This window comes from Heterodontus francisci, chromosome 26 (genome assembly GCF_036365525.1).
Source record: "Heterodontus francisci isolate sHetFra1 chromosome 26, sHetFra1.hap1, whole genome shotgun sequence".
Lineage (NCBI taxonomy): Eukaryota > Metazoa > Chordata > Chondrichthyes > Heterodontiformes > Heterodontidae > Heterodontus > Heterodontus francisci.
The window spans coordinates 27,209,182-27,230,217 of NC_090396.1; the positions used below are offsets into that span (position 1 = coordinate 27,209,182).

General features: G+C 43.3%; 1 protein-coding gene across 2 annotated transcripts in view; it reads right to left on the minus strand.

Moving 5' to 3' along the window:
* Positions 1-21,036, minus strand: part of gas7b (growth arrest-specific 7b) — a 462,775-nt gene that overhangs the window by 8,508 nt on the left and 433,231 nt on the right. For both annotated transcript variants that reach the window (XM_068057959.1, XM_068057958.1), the window contains 2 exons: positions 9,060-9,139; positions 1,170-1,268 (listed from right to left, as the gene is read on the minus strand). In XM_068057959.1, the coding sequence (XP_067914060.1) occupies positions 1,170-1,268; positions 9,060-9,139 (179 nt within the window). The remainder of the gene's footprint in view (positions 1-1,169; positions 1,269-9,059; positions 9,140-21,036) is intronic.

Genomic DNA, 21,036 nt, shown 5'->3' on the forward strand with positions numbered 1-21,036 from the left:
CCTGCTGCACTTAAGTAAGTTTGACAGCTGCAGAGGGAAAAATCAAAATGCCTCAACACTTGTCAAACAGCAAAGCAGTTTCAGAAAACTGACACCCAACTGGTAATGGCCAGATATAGATCTAACATCTATCTGTGTGCGATAGACTCCAGAGACTAAACTAAATTGCTACAAGCAGCTTGAACACATGTAAAATGAAACTATCCAGTTAGGCATTTGCAAAACATGCAATATAAGTCTAGCGAGCTACTTGTAACTGCATAGCATGGGGGCCCTGGGTGCAGTGAACTTGACCACTGCGGAAAAGGCAACTAAATAAATCTCTAACCTTTTTGAAAGCGTCGCCGAGGAATTAAACAGTTCTGTAACCTTGATAATTAATTTAGAAGGCCAATGTCTGATTTTTTGACTAGATCAGATGTCAATAAGACATTGGGCCTACTCAACATTTTTCCCAAAACCTTTCTCACTGATTAGATAGCTACCAGTGGTCAAATAAGAGAAGCTTTCATTGTAAAAGGCTGTTATTCTACCTCATGCACACACTTATTTTGGACTCCTGCCACAACATTAAAGGGAGGCGTTGCTATTGGAAACAGCATGGGCTTTGCCAATATCAGGCCAGCAATAAGCAATTTAATTATCCAGCTATACTGTATTACTGATGAGATAATTAAAGATGACGGCAAATTAAACCAAGCTGACAACTTCTAGGCATTCCAATATATATCATTTAAAAACAAATTCTTTAAGCACTGCAAAAATGAGAGTATGATGTGTGGGATAACTAATTTTGATCGTTTTGAAAAGCACATTGGGGAAAATCAACAAGGAAGTGAGTCTTTCTTTAAAAGACTACATTAAAAATGATTGTCCAAGATGACAGTGGAAGCAGATAGTACAAACAAAAAACTGTAGAGCTATTTGAGGAAGTGGGCAATTGAGGGGCACCAGTTATTAGGACTGGTCAGAGGGAACATTCCAGTCCAGTACTTTCACATGTTTCTATGGTGCCAACACACCTTAAAACTGTGTGAAACTTTGTAATCAAACCTTTCCTAGATACGTGGCCCCATTTTAAGTTTCTAAAACAATTGTACACTAAAGGCAGCAACTTTTTAAGGCATGAATGTTCTCCAGTGGTTCCATAGTAGCAAAGATTTTCTTACACTTTGGTTGAACATGTCTGTCTCATGGCGAAGCTGCGTGTATTGGCAGAGGTGTTGCCGAATCATCTCGATCCTTTCAACCTCCAGCCTCTCGAGCTCCTGGATGGTGAAAAATAAACAGAAATATTAGCAGCACGAGCTTCTTTAATACATACAAGCTTCTGTTGACTTATTCAGATTTAACATGCCCGCTGTCCATTTGAGCAACTGGTCTGACCCATTGCTTTGAAATCATCTTTGCTAAATGGAAATGATGCTGCAGACCATGCACCATAATCCAGCCAAAAGTGTAGCCAGTTCCAACAACAGGCAGGTCTAATAAGAACTTCAAATGCAGGCTTAACCAGCCATTAGTAAATTCAGGTTATTACACAGAATGCAACAGCACACAAACAAGCTATTTGGCCTAACTGCTCTGCGCCAACTGTTCTGATGAAGGGTCACTGACCTGAAACGTTAACTCTGTTTCTCTCTCCACAGATGCTGCCGGACCTGCTGAGTATTTCCAGCATTTCTTGTTTGTATGCTCTGCGCCACAGTTTTTATGCTCTTTACAAGCCACTTTTCACCCTACCTCACCTAACCCTATCTGCATATGCTTCTATTCCTTTCTCCCTCATTTACTTATCTCGCATCCCTTTAGATGCATCTATGCTATTCGCCTACTCTCTGTGGTAGTGCGATCCCCATTCTAACTTGTATATCCCTAACCATTCTCTGGGTAAAGAAGTTATTGGAGCTGGTATTAGACTGGACAATTTATTGCCTGGTGACACTCAGTATAACGTTACCAATTTATTTTGTGCTCCCAACAACTCTCAAGCGTTAACCCAGGAGATCCCTGTCCTTGTCAAAGTTGTATCTGTGCATTACAAGCTGTTCTCATGTGATTTCATATTTTATTCATTTAGAAAAGGCATGGAAAAAGGTGATGCAAATGTGGTGGGTTAAGTCACCTGTTGACCATTTTCTCCTTGTGAGGAAATGTCACCCGAGTACCACAGCTGAGATCAAAGGGTTTTGGGTGGGGGGGGAGAGGCGGTGGTGGGCGTCATATGCCTGAACCCATTTTGTTATCAGGGTTGCCACGTTTTGTCAGTCTGAACTGAACAGTGAGCAATTAAAGGTAGGGTGGGGTAGAATCATGGCCCGAGCCTTGATGCTTATGATAATTCATTGACAACTTTACCAACCTTGCTTAGTGACAATGGGAGAATTGCCAATGTTAACCTAACCCACCCAGAGGGAAATTGAAGAGATCAGGCTGGCTGCTCACGTAAATCTCTACTGAAGTCAAAGTTTGACAGGGCATAAAACCAAACAGACCAACCCAGTTTCATCAGTTTCCTGCCAAGCGGAATGGGTTAAAATTATCTCCTTCATGCCTGGCTTACACCTGATAAATTTCCAAACAACCTACTCGAAAAACAGATGAACAGTTCAAAACTGGCGAGCTGGTATCACTATTATTTTGCGACACACTGTTTTATATCTTTGATGTATTTGCCATTTTCTTCTCTCAGAGGCTGGGGAGGCTCCTTCCAGGTTTTGGTGGATATTTGAAGACAATCTATTCCCACAGCCAGGAATAAATAACAGATTCCGATGGACGCAAAGCCACTTTTGACGGAACAATGCTGATCGTGAAAGGCCTGTCTGGCACATCCCTTGTTAAAGCACAGTGTGTTAGCCAGTTCAAAAAAGATAAACACAGGTTTAATTTATTACTAGTGTAGGATTTCCAGCTACTGCAGGATCTGCTTTGTGAGTTCACCACTTTCCTAACAGGAAACAGATGTGAAACATGCACTCCTGAACACGCCAAAACAGGAACTGATAAAAGACGTTTCATTTAATGCGACCACTAACCTGTACCTGAAAGTTCATGGATATTGACCATGAATCACTCTGGATCATCAAATAACTATGATGGGTGGAAAATGGACAGGTCGGCTAAATTGCAGAAGAATGCTGGGCACATATTATCGGATTTGTGCACCATAGTCTTAAAAAGACAGACTTCCGTTATTCAGCAACTTTCACAACCTCAGGATGCCCTAGAGTGTTTTATAGGCGAAGAAGTACATTTTGAAATGTAGTCACTGTTTTAGAAAATGTGACAGCCAATTTCGGCAACCCCAGAAACAGCAATGTGATCATGCCCAGATAATCTTTTTTTAAAGTGATCTTGGTTAAGTAGTTAATATTGGCCACCATACCGAGAAGAACTTCCCTGCTCTTCTGCGAAATAGTGCCGTGGAATATTGTACATCTACCTGAGAGGGCAGATGGGGCCTTAGTTTAACTCATCCTAAAGACAGCACCTCTGACAGCGTAAGCACTCCCTCAGTATGGCACTGACTGATTAAAATGAAACCTTGTCGAATTCAAACAGCTTTTGCTCAGGGGATAGCACCTGTAGGCTCTGGGTTTGTGAATCCTCTCAAGAAAACACATTGAGCAACATCTTTTACACTGAATGATTCAGTAAATAACAAGGCTGATTTGCATTTATTTTAACACAACGAGTCTTACAAGTAAGGTAGATGAATTGAGGGTGTTGATTAACACATGGGAATATAATATCATTGCTATCACAGAGGCATGGTTGAGGGAAGGGCAGGACTGGCAGCTTAATCATTCCAGGGTATAGAATCTTCAGGCATGACGGTGGAGGCAGGGAGTGGGGTTGTAAAAAAGGAGGTGGCATTGCACTATTGATCAAGGAGTCAATTACTGCACTAAGGAGGGATGATATCTGAGAAGGTTCCTCAAATGAGGCCATATGGGTAGAACTTAAAAACAAAAAGGGGGCAATCACTTTGCTGGGAGTGTACTAAAGGCCTCTAAACACTCAGGGAGAGATAGAGGAGCAGATATATAGGCAAATCCCAGAGAGGTGTAAAAATTATAGAGTAATAATAGTAGGGGATTTCATCTTCCCCAGTATTAATTGGGTTAGTCTTAGTGCGAAAGGCTTAAAGGGGGCGGAATTCTTAAAGTGCATCCAGGAGAGCTTTTTGAGCCAGCACGCAGAAAGTCCTACAAGAGAAGGGGCAGTACTGGACCTAATCTTAGGCAATGAAGCCAGACAGGTGATAGAAGTGTCAGTGAGGGAGCATTTCGGGGATAGTGGCCATAACTCTAAGATTTAAGGTAGTTATGGAAAAGGACAAAGATGGACTGGAAATAAAGGTATTGAATTGGGCGAAGGCCAATTTCAATATGATAAAACAGGATCTGGCCAAAGTGGACTGGGAGCAGCTACTTGTAGGAAAGTCTACATCAGACCAGTGGGAGTTATTCAAAAAGGAAATAGAGTGAGTCCAGGGCCAACATGTTCCCGTAAAGGTGAAGGATAGGACCAATAAGTCCAGGGAACCCTGGATGTCAAGGGATATAGAGGATTGGATAAGGAAAAAAAAGGGAGACTTATGGCAGATTCAGAGGGCGGAAAACAGCAGAGGCCCTAGAGGAGTATAGAAAGTGTAGGTGGGGTACTTAAAAAAGTAATTAGGAGTGCGAAGAGGGGGCATCAAAAAACACTGGCGGGCAAGACAAAGGAAAATATCAAGGCATTTTTATAAGTATATTAAGGGCAAGAGGATAACCAGGGAAAGAGTAGGGCCCATTAGGGACTAAAGTGGCAACCTGTATGTGGAGCCGGAGGACGTAGGTGAGGTTTTAAATGATTACTTTTCATCTGTGTTCGCTATGGAGAAGGACGATGTAGGTGTCGAGATCAGGGAGGGGGATTGTGACATACTTGATCAAATTAGCATTGAAAGGGAGGAGGTATTAGTGGTTTTAGCAGGCTTAAAAATGGATAAATCCCCAGGCCCAGATGAGATGCATCCCAGGCTGTTATGTGAGGCAAGGGAGGAGATAGCAGGGGCTCTGACGCATATTTTCAAATCCTCTCTGACCACAGGAGAGGTGCCAGAGGATTGGAGGACAGCGCACGTGGTACCATTATTCAAGAAGAGTATCAGGGATAAGTCAGGTAATTACAGGCCAGTGAGTCTAACATCAGTGGTTGGGAAACTATTGGAAAAAATTCTGGGGGACAGGATTAATCTCCACTTGGAGAGGCAGGGATTAATCAGGGGTAGTCAGCATGGCTTTGTCAGGGGGAGATCATGTCTGACAAATTTGATTGAACTTTTCAAGGATGTGACTAGATGTGTAGATGAGGGTAAAGCAGTTGATGTCGTCTACATGGACTTCAGTCAGGCTTTTGATAAGGTCCCGCATGAGAGATTGGTCAAGAAGGCAAGAGCCCATGGGATCCAGGGCAATTTGGCAAATTGGATCCAAAATTGGTTTAGTGGCAGGAGGCAGAGGGTGATGGTCGAGGGTTGTTCTTACGATTGGAAGCCTGTGACCAGTGGTGTACCATAGGGATCGGTGGTGGGACCCTTGTAGTGTACATTAATGATTTAGATGTGAATACAGGAAGTATGATCAGTAAGTCCACAGATGACACGAAAATTGGTGATGTCGTAAATAGTCAGGAGGAAAGCCTTAGATTACAGAATGATATAGATGGGCTGTTAAGATAGGCAGAGCAGTGGCAAATGGAATTTAATCCTGAGAAGTGTGAGGTGATGCATTTTGGGAGGACTAACAAGGCAAGGGAATATACAATGGATGGTAGGACCCTAGGAAGTACAGAGGGACATTGGTGTACTTGTCCATAGATCACTGAAGGCAGCAGCACAGGTAGATAAGGTGGTTAGGAAGGCATATGGGATACTTGCCTTTATTAGCCGAGGTATAGAATAGAAGAGCAGGGAGGTCATGATGGAGCTGTATAAAACACTAGTTAGGTCACAGCTGGTGTACTGTGTACAGTTCTGGTCGCCACACTACAGGAAGGATGTGATTGCACTGGAGAGGGTGCAGAGGAGATTCACCAGGATGTTGCCTGGGCTGGAGCATTTCAGCTATGAAGAGAGACTGAAAAGGGTAGGGTTGTTTTCCTTAGAGCAGTGAAGGCTAAGGGGGGACCTGATTGAGGCATACAAAATTATGAGGGGCATTGATAGGATAGATAGGAAGAAACTTTCCTTTAGCGGAGGTGTCAATAATCAGGGGGCATAGATTTAAGGTAAGGGGCAGGAGGTGTCGAGGAGATTTGAGGAAAAATGTTTTCATTCAGAGGGTGGTTAGAATCTGGAACACACTGCCTGAAGGGGTGGTAGAGGCAGGAACCCTCACAACATTTAAGAAGTATTTAGATGAGCACTTGAAACGCCATAGCATACAAGGCAACAGGCCAAGTGCTAGAAAATGGGATTAGAATAGATAGGTGCTTGATGGTCGGTGCAGACATGGTGGGCCAAAGGGCCTGTTTCTGTGCTGTCTAACTATGACTATATGACTCTATTATCTGATTAAATAGCATGAGACACAAGTTTAAAATGAAGGAGTCAGGAATAAGAAGGGAAGTCGGCGGAAATTTTTCACCCAAAGAGCAACAGATCTCTGGAATAAATTGCCAAGGAAGTCACGTAAGCACACAATATGCATGGGGTGAAGAAACAATTAGCATTTCTGAAGAGAAGGGTTGAGAGATTTTCTGAAGAGGTGGTTCAAACAGCTTGTTGAGTCAAATGACCTTGCCCATTTCTTGAAATCCTTGCTCAATTTGTGCCTTCAGTTTTTTGTTGATTACACCACAGATCTTTTAATCACGTCCAATTTTTTTAGTTATTTATTTATTTAGAGATAGTTCTGACTATTATTGTTGTTTTTTCCACCCACAGGCCACAAAATAAGTTTGCTGTGAAGGTTACACCCCTCCATCATGTACTGCCACTTTGTAGTGATCTCACTCCATCCTGGCCAACCCGTGGGATAGCATCAGGTCCTTCAGTGTATTTTCAGTATCAACAGATTTTGGCCCAAATGCAGTCCAAAAAGTCATTAATTCAAGAGAAAGTGGAAACAGTCAGACCACCAACTGATTGTCCAAGTAGAGGTTTGCTATGAAGGCTGCTTTGTATTATATAAAGGCCCTGAACAAAATCAGTTGCTGGAATCTTCTGTCAGATCTCATATATATTGTTTGGACTTGATTATGTTTAATTGTGTCACTTTTACAACAGACTGGGGTACTTGTTGTACAGTTAAAGCAGCTTTAATATTGGTTGTTTTTAAAAAAATTTTCATGGTATGTGGGCATCGCTGGCAAAGCCAGCATTTGTTGCCCATCCCTGATTGCCCTTGACAACTGAGTGGCTTACTAGGCCATTTCAGAGGGCAGTTAAGAGTCTTTGGGTCTTCAGTCACATGTAGGCCAGACTAGGTAAGACAGCAGATTTCCGTCCCTAAAAGACATTAGTTGAACCAGATGAGTTTTTACGACAATTGATGATAGTTTCATGGCACCATTACGGAGACTAGTTTAGTGGCGTGTTAGCACCACTACTAACATGGGGGCTTCATTGGAGTCCGCTGTGGCTGATGACCAGGAAGTCTTGGGGAAAGAAAAAGAGGTCATCCTCGCCGCAGACCTCAGTGAAATCTGGCAAATTAACTGCAAGGTTGCTACTGGCTGTACAAGACCCAGGTTTCAGGAACTGGCAGCTTTACCTAAGCATGAGGAGCAGCCAAATTCACAGCAGAAGAAACGTTCCATTAGTGACTCTGCCTAATAATCTAAAAGGTAAAGGATCCAAGTCAGATTTCAGAGGAAGAAAATGGCCTATCTAACCTAAGTGCATTACAGCCTAACTCAGTAGAAGCAAGTCATTGAGATAATTCTCCAGTGACATAAGTAAGGCATATTCCACAGGGATGCATAAAGCTGCCTGCTGATATCTGCAGACCTAAAATTTCTGCTTCACTCAGTTGGCAGCACTCCTGTCTCAGAACCAAGCGGTTGTGGATTCAAGCCCTGTTCCAGGATTTGGACATAAAAGTGAGTCCACAGCGAATGGGTGTTGTGTTGTCGGAGGCTTTTCAAATGAAGCCTTATACGGAGGTCCTGCCTGCTTAGTCAGGTTGATGTATATGAGTCCACTGCACTGTTTAAAGGAGAGCAAGTCCTATGTTCAACCAGTATTACCAAAAACAGATTAATTAGTCATTTGTTAATAGTGGCGCCTTGCAGCTCACCAATTAGCGACTGTGTTTACCTCCATGATAACATTGACTGCACTTCAAAAGTACTTCTTTCAACATGAAGCATTTTGGGATGTCCCGAGAGTGTGATGGGACTCTGTATGAAAGTAGGTTCTTTGTGTTACAGATAGTTTTTCAGGACTCTAACCTAGTCATGCAATGTGTGGAATTTAAGGAGTTGCAAGCCAATAGTTGCCATCTCACTTCAGCAGTAAACTCAGGTAAGGAAGGGAGGAAAGATTGCCGCAGCTATATTCTGATGTCTGGATTTGTTTTCCTGTTGTCATTAAATTTTCTCCTTTGCTTTCTGTCCTGTGGGCGTTAACTTCTTGCTGCAGTATTGTTTCACAGGTGGCCAGGTGCTTAAGTGGCTATTATTCACATCTAGATAGTGCCAGTCAGCTAACCAGTCTTAAAAACCTAGCCCTCTCCTGGCGTCACTCATCATCCGCATACACATATATTGGACTGAAATTATGAAAACATTAATGATATAGCCTCAAGTCAACAAGGTTACTATCTGAAAATTGTTTAGCTCTACATCATTGAATAGTTTTTTGATGACATTGGGGAAAGAGAGACGAGCGTAAAGAACCTTTCCTCAGGAGAGTCAATGGTCGAAGGATTTAACATAACCTGGAGAAGGAGAGCTTTTTAATATTCTGACCAAATCCCTAACCATTTTAAATGCAGTGTCGCTACAAGGAAAGCGTCACAGAGAGATGTTTAAAGGGAGTGGAAATGATTATGTCTGTTACTCACCAGAGTCGTCGTGACCATTTCCTCAAACCACTTGGACTGGGTTTGGTTGTAGAGATCTACACAGCGCGTCAGATCATCACCTGTAATGGCAGAGGGCACTCATTCAAGGCTGGGTTATATAAACACTGCATTATAATCCCAGATTGCTGCTCAGTGCTCTCTAGCACCTCACAAACATTTATCATGAAATGACTATTTACGATCAGCTGGACCCATTTTCAAGCCTCACTCCACTTTGCCATAGGTTCAGATTGGGTGTTCTCTTGGAATTTACTCTCCACATTTATGTAGCACCATGAATTATAGTAAAACATCCCAAAGAATTCCACAGGAGCGTTATGAAAGAAAGTTTGACACCGAGCCACATAAGGAGATATGAGGACAGATGATCAAATCTTTGGTCAAAGAGGTAGGTTTTAAAGAGCATCTTAAAGGAGGAGAGAGAGGTAGAGAGGGGGTGGTTTCAGGAGGGAATTCCAGAACTTAGGGACTAGGTAGCTGAAAACACGGCTGCCAATGGTGGAGCGATTAAAATCAGGGGCTGAATTTTACAGTAGGATGGGAGCCATCCACCAACCGAAAAGTCGGTGGCAAACCCACCATCCCGGCTTGGGATCCAGTCTGGATTTTACGGTCCCCAGGCCTTTAACAGGGCTGAGGTGGGACTTTCACCTCTTTGAGACAGGAAGTCCTGCCTAATGGAGCTGCCAGCCAATCAGTGGGCCAGCAGTTCTTAGTCTCAACAGCGCCACCAGGAGCAGTGGCCAATGCTGGGACTGCAGCCCAGCTTCACAAAGGAGAGGAACGACAGCCCCGGGAAAAGTTAAGTTTTAGGGGCCTCGCCGGGGGTGATTGGTCAGGCCCCAGCAAGGCAAGAGTGATCAATTGGGGGACAAGGGACGTGCTGGACTTTGGGGGTGGCTGGGGCATTGGGGGTGACCCTCCCTCGGGCACAGGGTGCCTGCCCAAGAGGGTCCCCCACCCCAGGTTGTCAGAGAACCACCTGCTTATGTCAGGTGGCTTTTCTCAGGTCTGGGCCGCCTGACCGGCCAAGGGTAAAATCCTCGTGGCAGTGGGCGAAGGCCCTTAAATGGCCATCAGTTTGCCACTTAAGGGCCTTGATTGGCCTGGGGCAGGTGGGCCATTTCCCGCCGCTGCCACCCCACATAAAATGGCAGCGGAGGTGGGTCGGGAAGGGCCCCCCAAGCCTCCCACTCCATTTTACATCCCCGCCACTATCGCACTCTTCGGGAGGCGTAAAATTCCGGCCCAGGGATGTGCAGGAGTCCAGAATTGGACAAGCACAGAAAATTCGGAAAGTTGCACACCTGGTGGATGTTGCAAAGATAGGGAGGAGTGAGGCCAGGGAGAGATTTGAAAATAAGGATAAGCATTTTAAAATCGAAGTAATGCTCAACCAGAAACCAATCTAGGCCAGCGAGCACAGGGGTGATAGGTGAACAGGACTTGGTGTGGGCAGCAGATTTTTGGATGAGCTCAAGTTTGTGTAGGATGGAAGATGGGAGCCCAGCCAGGGGAGCTTTGGAGTCTAAAGGCAAAAAGGGCATGGATGAGGGCTCCGGCAGTAGATGAGCTGAGGCAGGGGTACTGTCAGGTAATGTTATGGAGATGGAAGTAGGCAGTCATGGTGATGCAGCAGACATGGAGTCGGAAGCTCATCTCAGGGTCAAATATGACACCAACATGGCAAACTGTTTGGTTCAGCCTCGACAATTACTAGGGTGAGGAATGGAATCGGTGGTTAGGGAATAAGATTTTCCAGCAAGGAAGGAGGACAATGGCTTTGGTCTTGCCAATTAGTGGAAATTTCTGCTTATCGAATACTGATGTCGGACAAGCAGTGTGTCAAATCAGAGGCAGTGGAGGGTTGAGAGAGGTGGTAGTCAGATCGAGCTGTTATGTTAGCATACAATGTAAATTATAGTAAATACATGCCATGTGGAAATGTATAATCATACCACACACTATGGTGATATTTAAAGAGTGTTCTAAGGTGTCTATATACAACGAGTTTAAAAATAATGAAATATATTTAAAGAACGTTCATGTCAGGTTAAGAACAAGGAGGGAGACCACTTGGCATCTGAGATAGGATCTTATCTGATATTAAGCCATCAGTGCCCAAGTAAGTACAGGGAATTGCATACATTTATCACAACATAAATTCTATACAACTCTCAGTTTGGAATTCTTAGAATGCTGAGATTGCAGCCAGGAATGTTACATTGTGGATCAGAGCAGCGAGGGGACATAATTCATAAGACTTTCATAGACTGATTGTGATTGCGAACTTTTATGGTAACAAAATTTGACAACACATTTATTGAATAGATTGATGTAATCAATACAGCTTATCTCATCCCATACGGGCACAGCACAGGGGTCCACATTCTTGAGACTGAAGGACGTGACAGTATCTGCCTCAATGGGTCAAGCTACAGGAAGCAAATTATCTTATAGTACAGGCCCCAGTGGCTTGTAATCATAGAACACACAGTCAGTGGGGCCTTGCCCAATCTGGGTTGTCAATAGCAAGGACAATTTTGTACAAGTGCTTCGAAGTTTACTACTGTCTGAGCATATGCACTGTTGCCCACACGTTGGCAGAGTTTACAACACATCCAGGGTTTTTACACTCAGTCATACTATTTTCCACAAGGTGGCAGTGTGGATTTGACATTCCTTGCAAATTTAATGGATATTGGAGACCTAAGCACATCATTCAATGATTTATATCACAAATGCTATAAAACTTCCCTAAGATAGCTTTATGTACACACTATTGATGTTCTACACTACAATGGGAGCAGCATGCATCAAAGGTCCATTAGTTTTTTTTTAAATGGCTCTTTGAATGTCTTTCTCCCCCATCTCCTCTTTCACCTCCCAAAGGTGCTCCCCCTTTCTTGCTTGTGGTATCACAGTGGCAATGCCTCCCTCCCCCAGTTCCTTGCTCAAGTGGCCTTCTTTCACATGCAGACCTAGACAGCAAGTATCAACTGGCCATTCTGTCTCCAAGCCTGATTGTATCCTTACTTGATGTCCACCCAAATATCAGGCAACAATCTCGAATAGAAGCCCTGGTTGACTAACTCTTCCTAGTCTAAGGGGCACTGAGGCCAAGGCCTTGCTGCTTTGTATGGCTGAGTTTCTCATTGGGCACTACACTTAACAACTGAGCCTTTGAAGGAGCATTTTTACTGCGATTTAACTTCATTGACATCTGTCCATCTCTACCCTCCCTGCTTTTCAAATATCATTCATTGACTGAGAGAAAGGACGGGTGGTAAGATAGGATAATGATCATCTCCCAGGACAATGCCCACAGTCTGGTTATACTTGAAAGTTGCCTAGTGGGTTTTTTTCTCACTCCCTATAAAAAAGCCTTGAACTTCAGCAGGCACCTCCCATTCCTCTCTCCCAGTGATGCAGACAAGATCAGGCATTGCCATGTGGAGAAACTTCAGGCAAAAAGCTCCATCCACACTGTTGCTAAAATAAATCTCAGACCGACAGTAAATAAGTCTCAAGTTAACATTATTCCATTTTCAATATAGACAATTTTTTATTGACTGTTGTTTTGGCTTCAGAGTTACAACCGTTTCCTCTTCATAAATATTTATGCTCTGACTGCTTACAGTTTTTCAGCAGCAGGAACTCTGTTCTCAGCAACCACTTTATAAATGTTAACATTTTAAATTAAAAGTGTAGGTTTGCATAGCACTGTAGCTAAATGTAGATGGATAGTTTGAAGTCCCGATTCCAAGCAGTTCTCCTGAACTTCCAACATAACTTTGTGGAAGATTAAATGGAAACACTAGAGGAACAGCACAAACAGCCAGTTCTCCCAAGATTCTGCCAATATTCCATCAATGTTATAATGGAAGATTGGGAGAACTCCCTGGATATTCTACCACTGTATGTTTTTGAATTGCCAGCATTTATGGACCTTTCTTTAAAAATAAACTAGTTGAAATGGAATTGACTCTTGACTGCCTGGTAGACAGGACTAATACCATAACACTATTGTGCAAAGGTCTGCAGCTGTTCAAGCAGAAGGCCCACCGCCACCTTCTCTGCGAAAGTAGGGATGGGCAATAAATGTGGCCTTGCCCACATCCTGAGAACAAATGAAAAAGAACAGGGATCAGAAAATGGGTGCATTGGAAACAGAGGGCTGACTTTACTAGCGGCCCGCAGCACTCGTTAAAATTCCGCCCCGAGAGCACAACTTCAAATGAGCTCTCTGGAGCCAACTAACTCCAGGGGCTGAATTTTATGAGTCCCTCGACATCGGGGGTCGTGGCAGGGGTGGGGGGGGGGCCGTAAAATTCTGCCTGGAGAGGCCCTGCCTCGACCCCCCCCAGCATCGAGAAGGCCCCGCCGGATATTAGTGATGGGGGTGGGGCCTACATCCAAATATGTAAATGAGCATTAATTAAATGCAAATTATCTTACCTGCCAACGGCAACCATCTCACGCTGATTTTACAGCCAATCAGCTGCGACACGTGCGCCTTCGGAACTCCATCGAAGTTCCAAGGCATGACACTGGTGGGGAGGGGGGAGGAATAAAATTATCAGGGAGGGGGGAAGGAATAAAATTATCAGGGTGGGGGAGTGGGGAAACGTATACCTATTGGTTGTGGGGATGGTGGGAAGGGGTTGAAGAGCAAAAGTGGAGAGGTTGGTGGTGGGGGGGGGGTGGTGGGGGGAGATACGTGCTGGGAGTGAAATACATTACAAACACAACAGACAGTAAACACACCATTGTGGGGGTTGGGAAAGGGCCTGCCTGCATGTTTTAGTTTTTCCATTTGAAATAAAAATTTTCCTGCACCACTTTAAATATTTAAATTTACCTGAAGGGCTTGGAGCTCTTTAAAAATGGTGGTGGCGCCGGACGCTGTTGCTGGGGACGCGGTGGCCGCCTCCGGTACGACATCGGGGGCGGCCGCTCCACCCCCCCCCCATTTAAATCAGCCCCTGCACGTAATATCGCGGGAGCTTTGAGGTGGCACTTCCGTGTCGGAAGGCAGCGCACTGATAAAATTTAAATTGATGAAACCATCCTGCAGCCTAAGATATAGATCTCACACCTTTAGCCTAGTTTACTTGCATCATTAGAGCCTCTAAAGCCCATATGAGGTTGTACCCTTGTTTTTAATCAAGAGGTTGGTAACATTAACCATTATTGATGCCACTATGGTGACCTAACAGGGACTAAGACCTTACCCAAGTGTCTCCATGTCAGTTATCCAATTGATGATTTTTTTTTTTTAAACATATTGATTTTTTTTTTACATATTGGTCCAGATTTTTCGCTAGGAATAACGATGAGGGTCTCAGTGCTCATCATTATTATGAAGTAAATTGGACAGCGATTTCTGGCGCCACCCTTGCACAGTTAAACGTGGAAATCTGAAGGTTTCTGTCCAATTTGCCCTGCCCCTCCCGAGATTTCGCTCCCCAGTACCTCGCCGATAGACTTAGCAATAAAGCACATGAAGGGTGTGAAGTTGGAGTATTTACCCACTAAACACACCAGTAAAAGTTAGGGATGGTGCCTCCAGGTGAAAGTAAATTTCTATCAACGTAATAAGTCTTAATTACTGCCAAAACAAACCTCTCTTACCCTGAAAATTTAACTTTACTAGTGGGGAGTTGCATTCCTTCAAAATTTAATTGCTGTTGGAGATTTCAAGACAACATTTAAATTATATTTCAGACTTTTTCTTTGCATTTTATCTCTCTTAATCCCACCTCCTCTCTTCATTTCACTTTCTGTATATGATTTTACAATTAATTAAATATTTTTATTTATATTTCCTAGTTTAAGCTCTGCATGTCTCAATGAGGATTCTTCAGTTTGATTGGTTGAAGAGATACGAACATACATACATACATATGAATTAGGAGCAGGAGTAGGCCACTCGGCCCCTCGAGCCTGCTCCGCTATCCAATAAGGTCATGGCTGAACTGATTACTCCACATTTCCACCTACCCCCGATAACCTTCCACCCCCTTGCTTATCAAGAATCCATCTACCTCTGCCTTAAAAATATTCAAAGACTCTGCTTCCACTGTCTTTTGAGGAAGAGAATTCCAAAGACACTTTTGGTTGTCCTGCTCACACATGCCACAGATCCCTTCTAGATCACTCTCTAATAACTAAGTTGCTGCTTAAAAGTCCATGAAAAGTCTGCAGACAGCTGTAAACATAATGAACGGCAAGAGCAATTCCTTTGCCAGTGACCGCAAAATCCGGGTCTATATGTTTAAATAACTTCCTTCTCCAGTAAGTGTGAAGTAGTACTCTGAAGTAAAAGCACACTCCCTAGATGTTCCCCTTCAAGTTAATGTTTGTTTTTATTTGAGGGGCCATGTGAGCAACCTCAGAAGGTTTCAAAATGGTTGCCTTGTTTTGGACCAGTAGATTTTATGTAGGATGGCAGCAATGTATTTTTAAATCATCAGAGTGAGAGACAATATTCATTACAGGAGTAACAACTTTGGATAATGATGTAATATTTGTTAGTTTGACACCTCACATTTCCACAACTATGTGAAAAAGTCTCAAGGAAATAAAGAAGTCTCACAGTAAAAGTGGTGAAATGCTAGCAGTCACCAATCAATAGCCAGCTCTGAATGGTGAAAAGAAATGACATTTTTGCAAGAAGTTTGAAATTCCTCTGTGTACCATTGTTTTAGAATCTTGATTAATGTGGTAATGTCAAATTCCTGGGCAGTATTTCAGCTAAGCTATTATTCTGTTTGAAAAATAAATGCTGCAGGATTAGAGTGATAACATGCTCAATTTTACATCAGGAGACAAAGAAAAAAGCTTTTCTGTTTGTATATTCTGGGCAGAGGAGACCTTTAAAAGATACTTAATAACTTTCCATACAATAGCAGCCATGAAGGACACTGCAATGCTTCCGAAATAATCCATTTGATTTTGTTTCATATTGCTTGCTTGTAACTAGAGGCCTGTTGACTTTTGTCTGACTTTTTTTTCAAAACAGTATTCTCGACATATTTGCCAAGGTCAACAGATGGCAGAAAGTCTTCCAACCCCTTGCAGTCTGGGCCTGATTTGATGCAGAATGTGTGTATATATATATGTTCCAAATTTCCTGTACTCAGTATGGCTGACCTCAACACTGCAAATCATGTCTGTTTTTTTTCCTAAATCATCCATAACATGTCCACATGTTCAATGGCAGAATCAGAGTCAGCATGTGTTCTCAAGGTGTTTTGGAAATACTTAGGACCAGTATGCATAACTGTATAATGTCCTACATTGACTCCCCACCCCCTTGCAGCCCCAACCTCCCCAGTTTAGTTAGATTTGTGACGTTTGGGCTACTGGGCTGTACCCAGAATCGAGTGTGACCCTTTGAACTTTTGGTTTGGTTAGAACTTGGAAAGAGCTCTTAAAAGTCTTAAGTTCCCAATAGTCTACAGGTATCAACCTAAACATGCTTTTGCATTACAGAACTAGTTATGGGAACGTATAGCAACATAAGAACAGAAGTAGGTCATTGAGACCACAGAGCGTGTTCTGACATTCAATGAGATCATGGTTGATCTCTGACCTAACTTGATGCACCAACCTTTGCCTGATAATTATTAACAGTATTAATGCGTCAGCTGTGGCTCAGTTGGTAGCACTCTTACCTCTGCATCACAAAGTTCCAGGTTCAAATCCCACTCCAGGGCTTGAGCACATAAATCAAGGCTGACACTCTAGTGCAGTACTGAGGGAGCACTGCACTGTTGGAGGTGCTGTCTCTCAGATGAGATGTTAAACTGAGGGCCCCAACTGCCTGCTTGGGTGGATGTAGAAGATACCATGGGACTATTTCGAAGAACAGCAGGGGAGTTAACCCTGGTGTCCAGGCCAATATTTATCCCTCAATCAACATCACAAAAAAGAGAGGTTATCTGGTCATTATCACATTGCTGTTTGTGGGAGTTTGCAGTGCACATACAAGCTGCCATGTTTCTTACATTACAACTGTGATTACCCTTCAAAATAAAGTACTTCATTGACTCTAAAGCACTTAAGAGGTCTGGTGGCTGTGAAAGGTGCTATATAAATGTAAGTCTTTTTTTAAAAACAGAAACCTATCAATCGCATTTAAAATTAACCATTGACCTAGCAACAACTGCCATTTGTGGAGTAGAATCCCAAACCTCCGCCACCCTTTGTGTGTAGAAGTGCTTCCTAACTGCATTCCTGAAAGGATTGGCTTTAATTTTTAGGCATTGTCCCCTCGTCCTAGACTCTCCAAACTAGCAGAAATAACTTCTGTCTATCTGGCCTTTCAATTCCCCCTAACATCTTGAAAACTTTGATCAAATCACCCCTTAATCTTCTAAACTCCAGGGAATATGACCCTAGTTTGTGTAATCTTGACTTGTATTTGAATCCTTAAGAGTCCAGGTATCATCCTGGTAAATATAAGCTGCGCTCCCTCCAAGGCCAGTATATTCTTCCTAAGGTGTGGTGCCTGGAGGTGAACACATATATCAAAGTCCAGCTGGTCTCATGTTCCCTGTTTTTATTGCCAGCTGGCACAGTTCTCCATGAAATGCCAGTGATAACCAGACTCATTTATCTGATGACAGCTGGTAAGAAGCAATCAACCTCTGTTGACCCCAGGTCAAGTTAAAAACCGAAAAGGCCAAACTTCCACAGGAACCTGATTCCAGCGGTTTCTCTGAGGTCATGACCACAGGTGACCTCCATCACTAACCACGTCACAGGAAGCGGCACCCTCAAGAGGTTACCCCATTTGCATAGAGCCGGTGACTAATCGTATTACTAAGGGTACATTTTGGGTACTTGTCTGCCCAAAGTGGGCTGGAACAGGAAACCAAAAGGTTAACATTTCTCCCATAAACACCAGACTGGGTACCAAACAGTCACTGGGCCAAAGCCACTCTGAAGATTTACCCCACGCCTCCCATTCAGGGGTCCAGGCCACAATCCCAATGGAGACACACATCTGCCTCATCAGAATTCCATGCCACCTCTTCTTACTCTACAAGCTGCCTCATTTGGTGTCCCTTTTAGGCTGAGAATGGGAGAACTCCAACAACAGGGAGTCCTTAACAATAGCCACGACCTCTCTACTTAAGTGGTCTTGTTTGAGGTAGATGGTGTCTCCTTCTCCCCACCTCATTCCCCCCACACCCCCAAAGACTGCCACAAAACTCCAGGAAAAGCCGGGACCCCATGGGTCCCAGTCCCATCAGAGTTTGAGACCAATCTAAAGTAGCTGAGCAATTTTGCTTCCTGTAGTTCGAACAGCCAATGGCAAGAGAACTATGCATGTGCAGATGTTTGTACTATTTTTTAAAATGTGAAATGCCTTAAGTATTTCAGGAAATATAAAGAGGAAGTGCTCAATGAAGAATATAAAGTGTTATTCAGTATTTTAACTCCTTAGCTATGTTTATGAATTCAGATCAAGGGTTACACACGTTAAACATCAGTCTGCTGTTCTCAGATGCTGATTAACCTGCTGTGCATTTCTGACATTTTCTATTTTTGTTCTAGATTTCCAGCAGCCCATTTCTTATCTCTAAAAATCACAGAATCCTACAGCACAAAAGGCAGCTATTCAGACCATTGTGCCTGTGCCAACTCTATGAAAAAGCTATCCAATTAGTCCCACTCCCCTGTTCTTCCCCATAGCCTTATAGATTTTTCCTTTAATTATATATCCAATTCCCTTTTGAATGTTACGATTGAATCTGCTTCCACCACAGTTTCAGTCAATGCATTCCAGGTCATAACTTGCTGCGTAAAGAAAAACTCATCATCTTCTCAGGCTCTTTTGCCAATTATCTTAAATCTCTGTCCTCTGGAAACAGTTTCTCCTTATTTACTCTATCGGACTCATCATAATTTTAATATCTCTATCAAATCTCCCCTTAACCCTCTCTGCTCTGAGGAGAATAATCCTAGCATTTCTGGTATCTCCACTTAATTGAAGTCCCTCATCCCTGGTGTCACTCTGGTAAATCTCTTCTGCACCCTCTCTAAGGCTACCAATGTTAATAAAGGTAAAAACACATGGAAATGGAGGCAACAGTTGACATGGATACAGAATTGGTTACATGGTAGAAAACAGAGTAAGGACAATGTAGAAGTACTCATTGACAAGATGCGACTAATGGCGTCCTTCAGGGATCGGTATTGAGGCCTCAGCTTTTCACTGTATTTATAAATGAGTTAGGTGAAGGATTGGAGAGCCATATATCTGATTTTGCTGATGGCAATAAGTTAGGTGGTATGCTAAGTAGTGTCGATGGGAGCAGGAAATTGCAAAGAGACATTGATAGATTAAGTGAGTGGGCAAAACTCTGCCAGATAGAGTTCTGAGAAAGACAGATCAGAGTATTTCCAAATGGTGAGAAGCTAAGAACTTTGGAAGTGCAGAGAGATTTAGGGGTCCAAATCACTAAAAGCTAGCAGTTAGGTGCAAAAATAATTTAAAAGGCTAATGAATGTTGGCCTTTATGTCAAGGGGGTTGCAACACAAAGGGATAGAAAGTAAATACAGAATCACAGAATAATACAGTGCAGAAGAGGCCCTTCGGCCCTTCGAGTCTGCACCAATGCATTAAAGACAACTGACCTATCTACCTAATCCCATTTGGCAGCACTTGGCCCATAGCCTTGAATGTTATGACGTGCCAAGTACTTTTTAAGGGATATGAGGCAACCCGCCTCAACCACCCTCCCAGGCAGTGCATTCCAGACCGTTACCACCCTCTGGGTAAAAAAGTTCTTCCTCAAATCCCCCTTAAACCTCCTGCCACTCACCTTAAATTTGTGTCCCCTCATAACTGACCCTTCAACTAAGGGGAACAGCTGCTCCCTACCCACCCTGTCCATGCCCCTCATAATCCCGTACACCTCGATCAGGTCACCCCTCAGTCTTCTCTGCTCCAGTGAAAACAACCCAAGCCTATCCAACCTCTCCTCATAGCTTAAATGTTCCATCCCAGGCAACATCCTGGTGAATTGCCTCTGCACCCCCTCCAGTGCAATCACATCCTTCCTATAATGTGGCGACCAGAATTGTACACAGTACTCCAGCTGTGACCTTACCAAAGTTCTGTACAACTCCAACATGACCTCCCTGCTTTTGTAATCTATGCCTCGATTGATAAAGGCAAGTGTCCCATATGCCTTTTTCACCACCCTATTTACCTGCCCTTCTGCCTTCAGAGATCTATGGACAAACACGCCAAGGTCCCTTTGTTCCTCGGAATTTCCCAGTGTCAGGCCATTCATTGAATACTTCCATGTCACATTACTCCTTCCAAAGTGTATTACCTCACACTTTTCAGGGTTAAATTTCATCTGCCACTTTTCTGCCCATTTGACCATCCCATCTATATCTTCCTGTTTCCCAAGACACCCAACCTCACTGTTAACCACTCGGCCAATCTTTGTGTCATCGGCGAACTTAATGATCCTACCCCCCCCCCCCCCCCGCCGCCGCCGCCGTAGGGTTATATAAAGTTCAGGTTAGACCCCGGTACTGTGTTCAGTTCTGGGCACCGCACCTCAGGAAAGATATATTGGTCTTGGAGTGCAGCACAGTCACCAGAATTAAAAGGGTTAAATTATGAGGACAGATTGCATAGACTGGGCTTGTATTCCCTTGAGTATAGAAGATTAGGGGATGATCTAATTGAGGTGATTAAGGTGATTAAAGGATAGGCTGTGGTGGATAGAGCATAACAATTTCCTCTGGTGGGGGCATAACCTTAAAATTAAAGCTAGGATGTTAGGAAGTTATGTTATGTTAGGAAGCACTTTTTCACAGTAAGGGTAGTGAAATTCTAGAACTCTCTCCCAAAAAGCTTTTGAGGCTAGGTCAAATGAAAATGTAAAAAAACGGTATTGATCGATTTTTGTTAGGCAAGGGTAT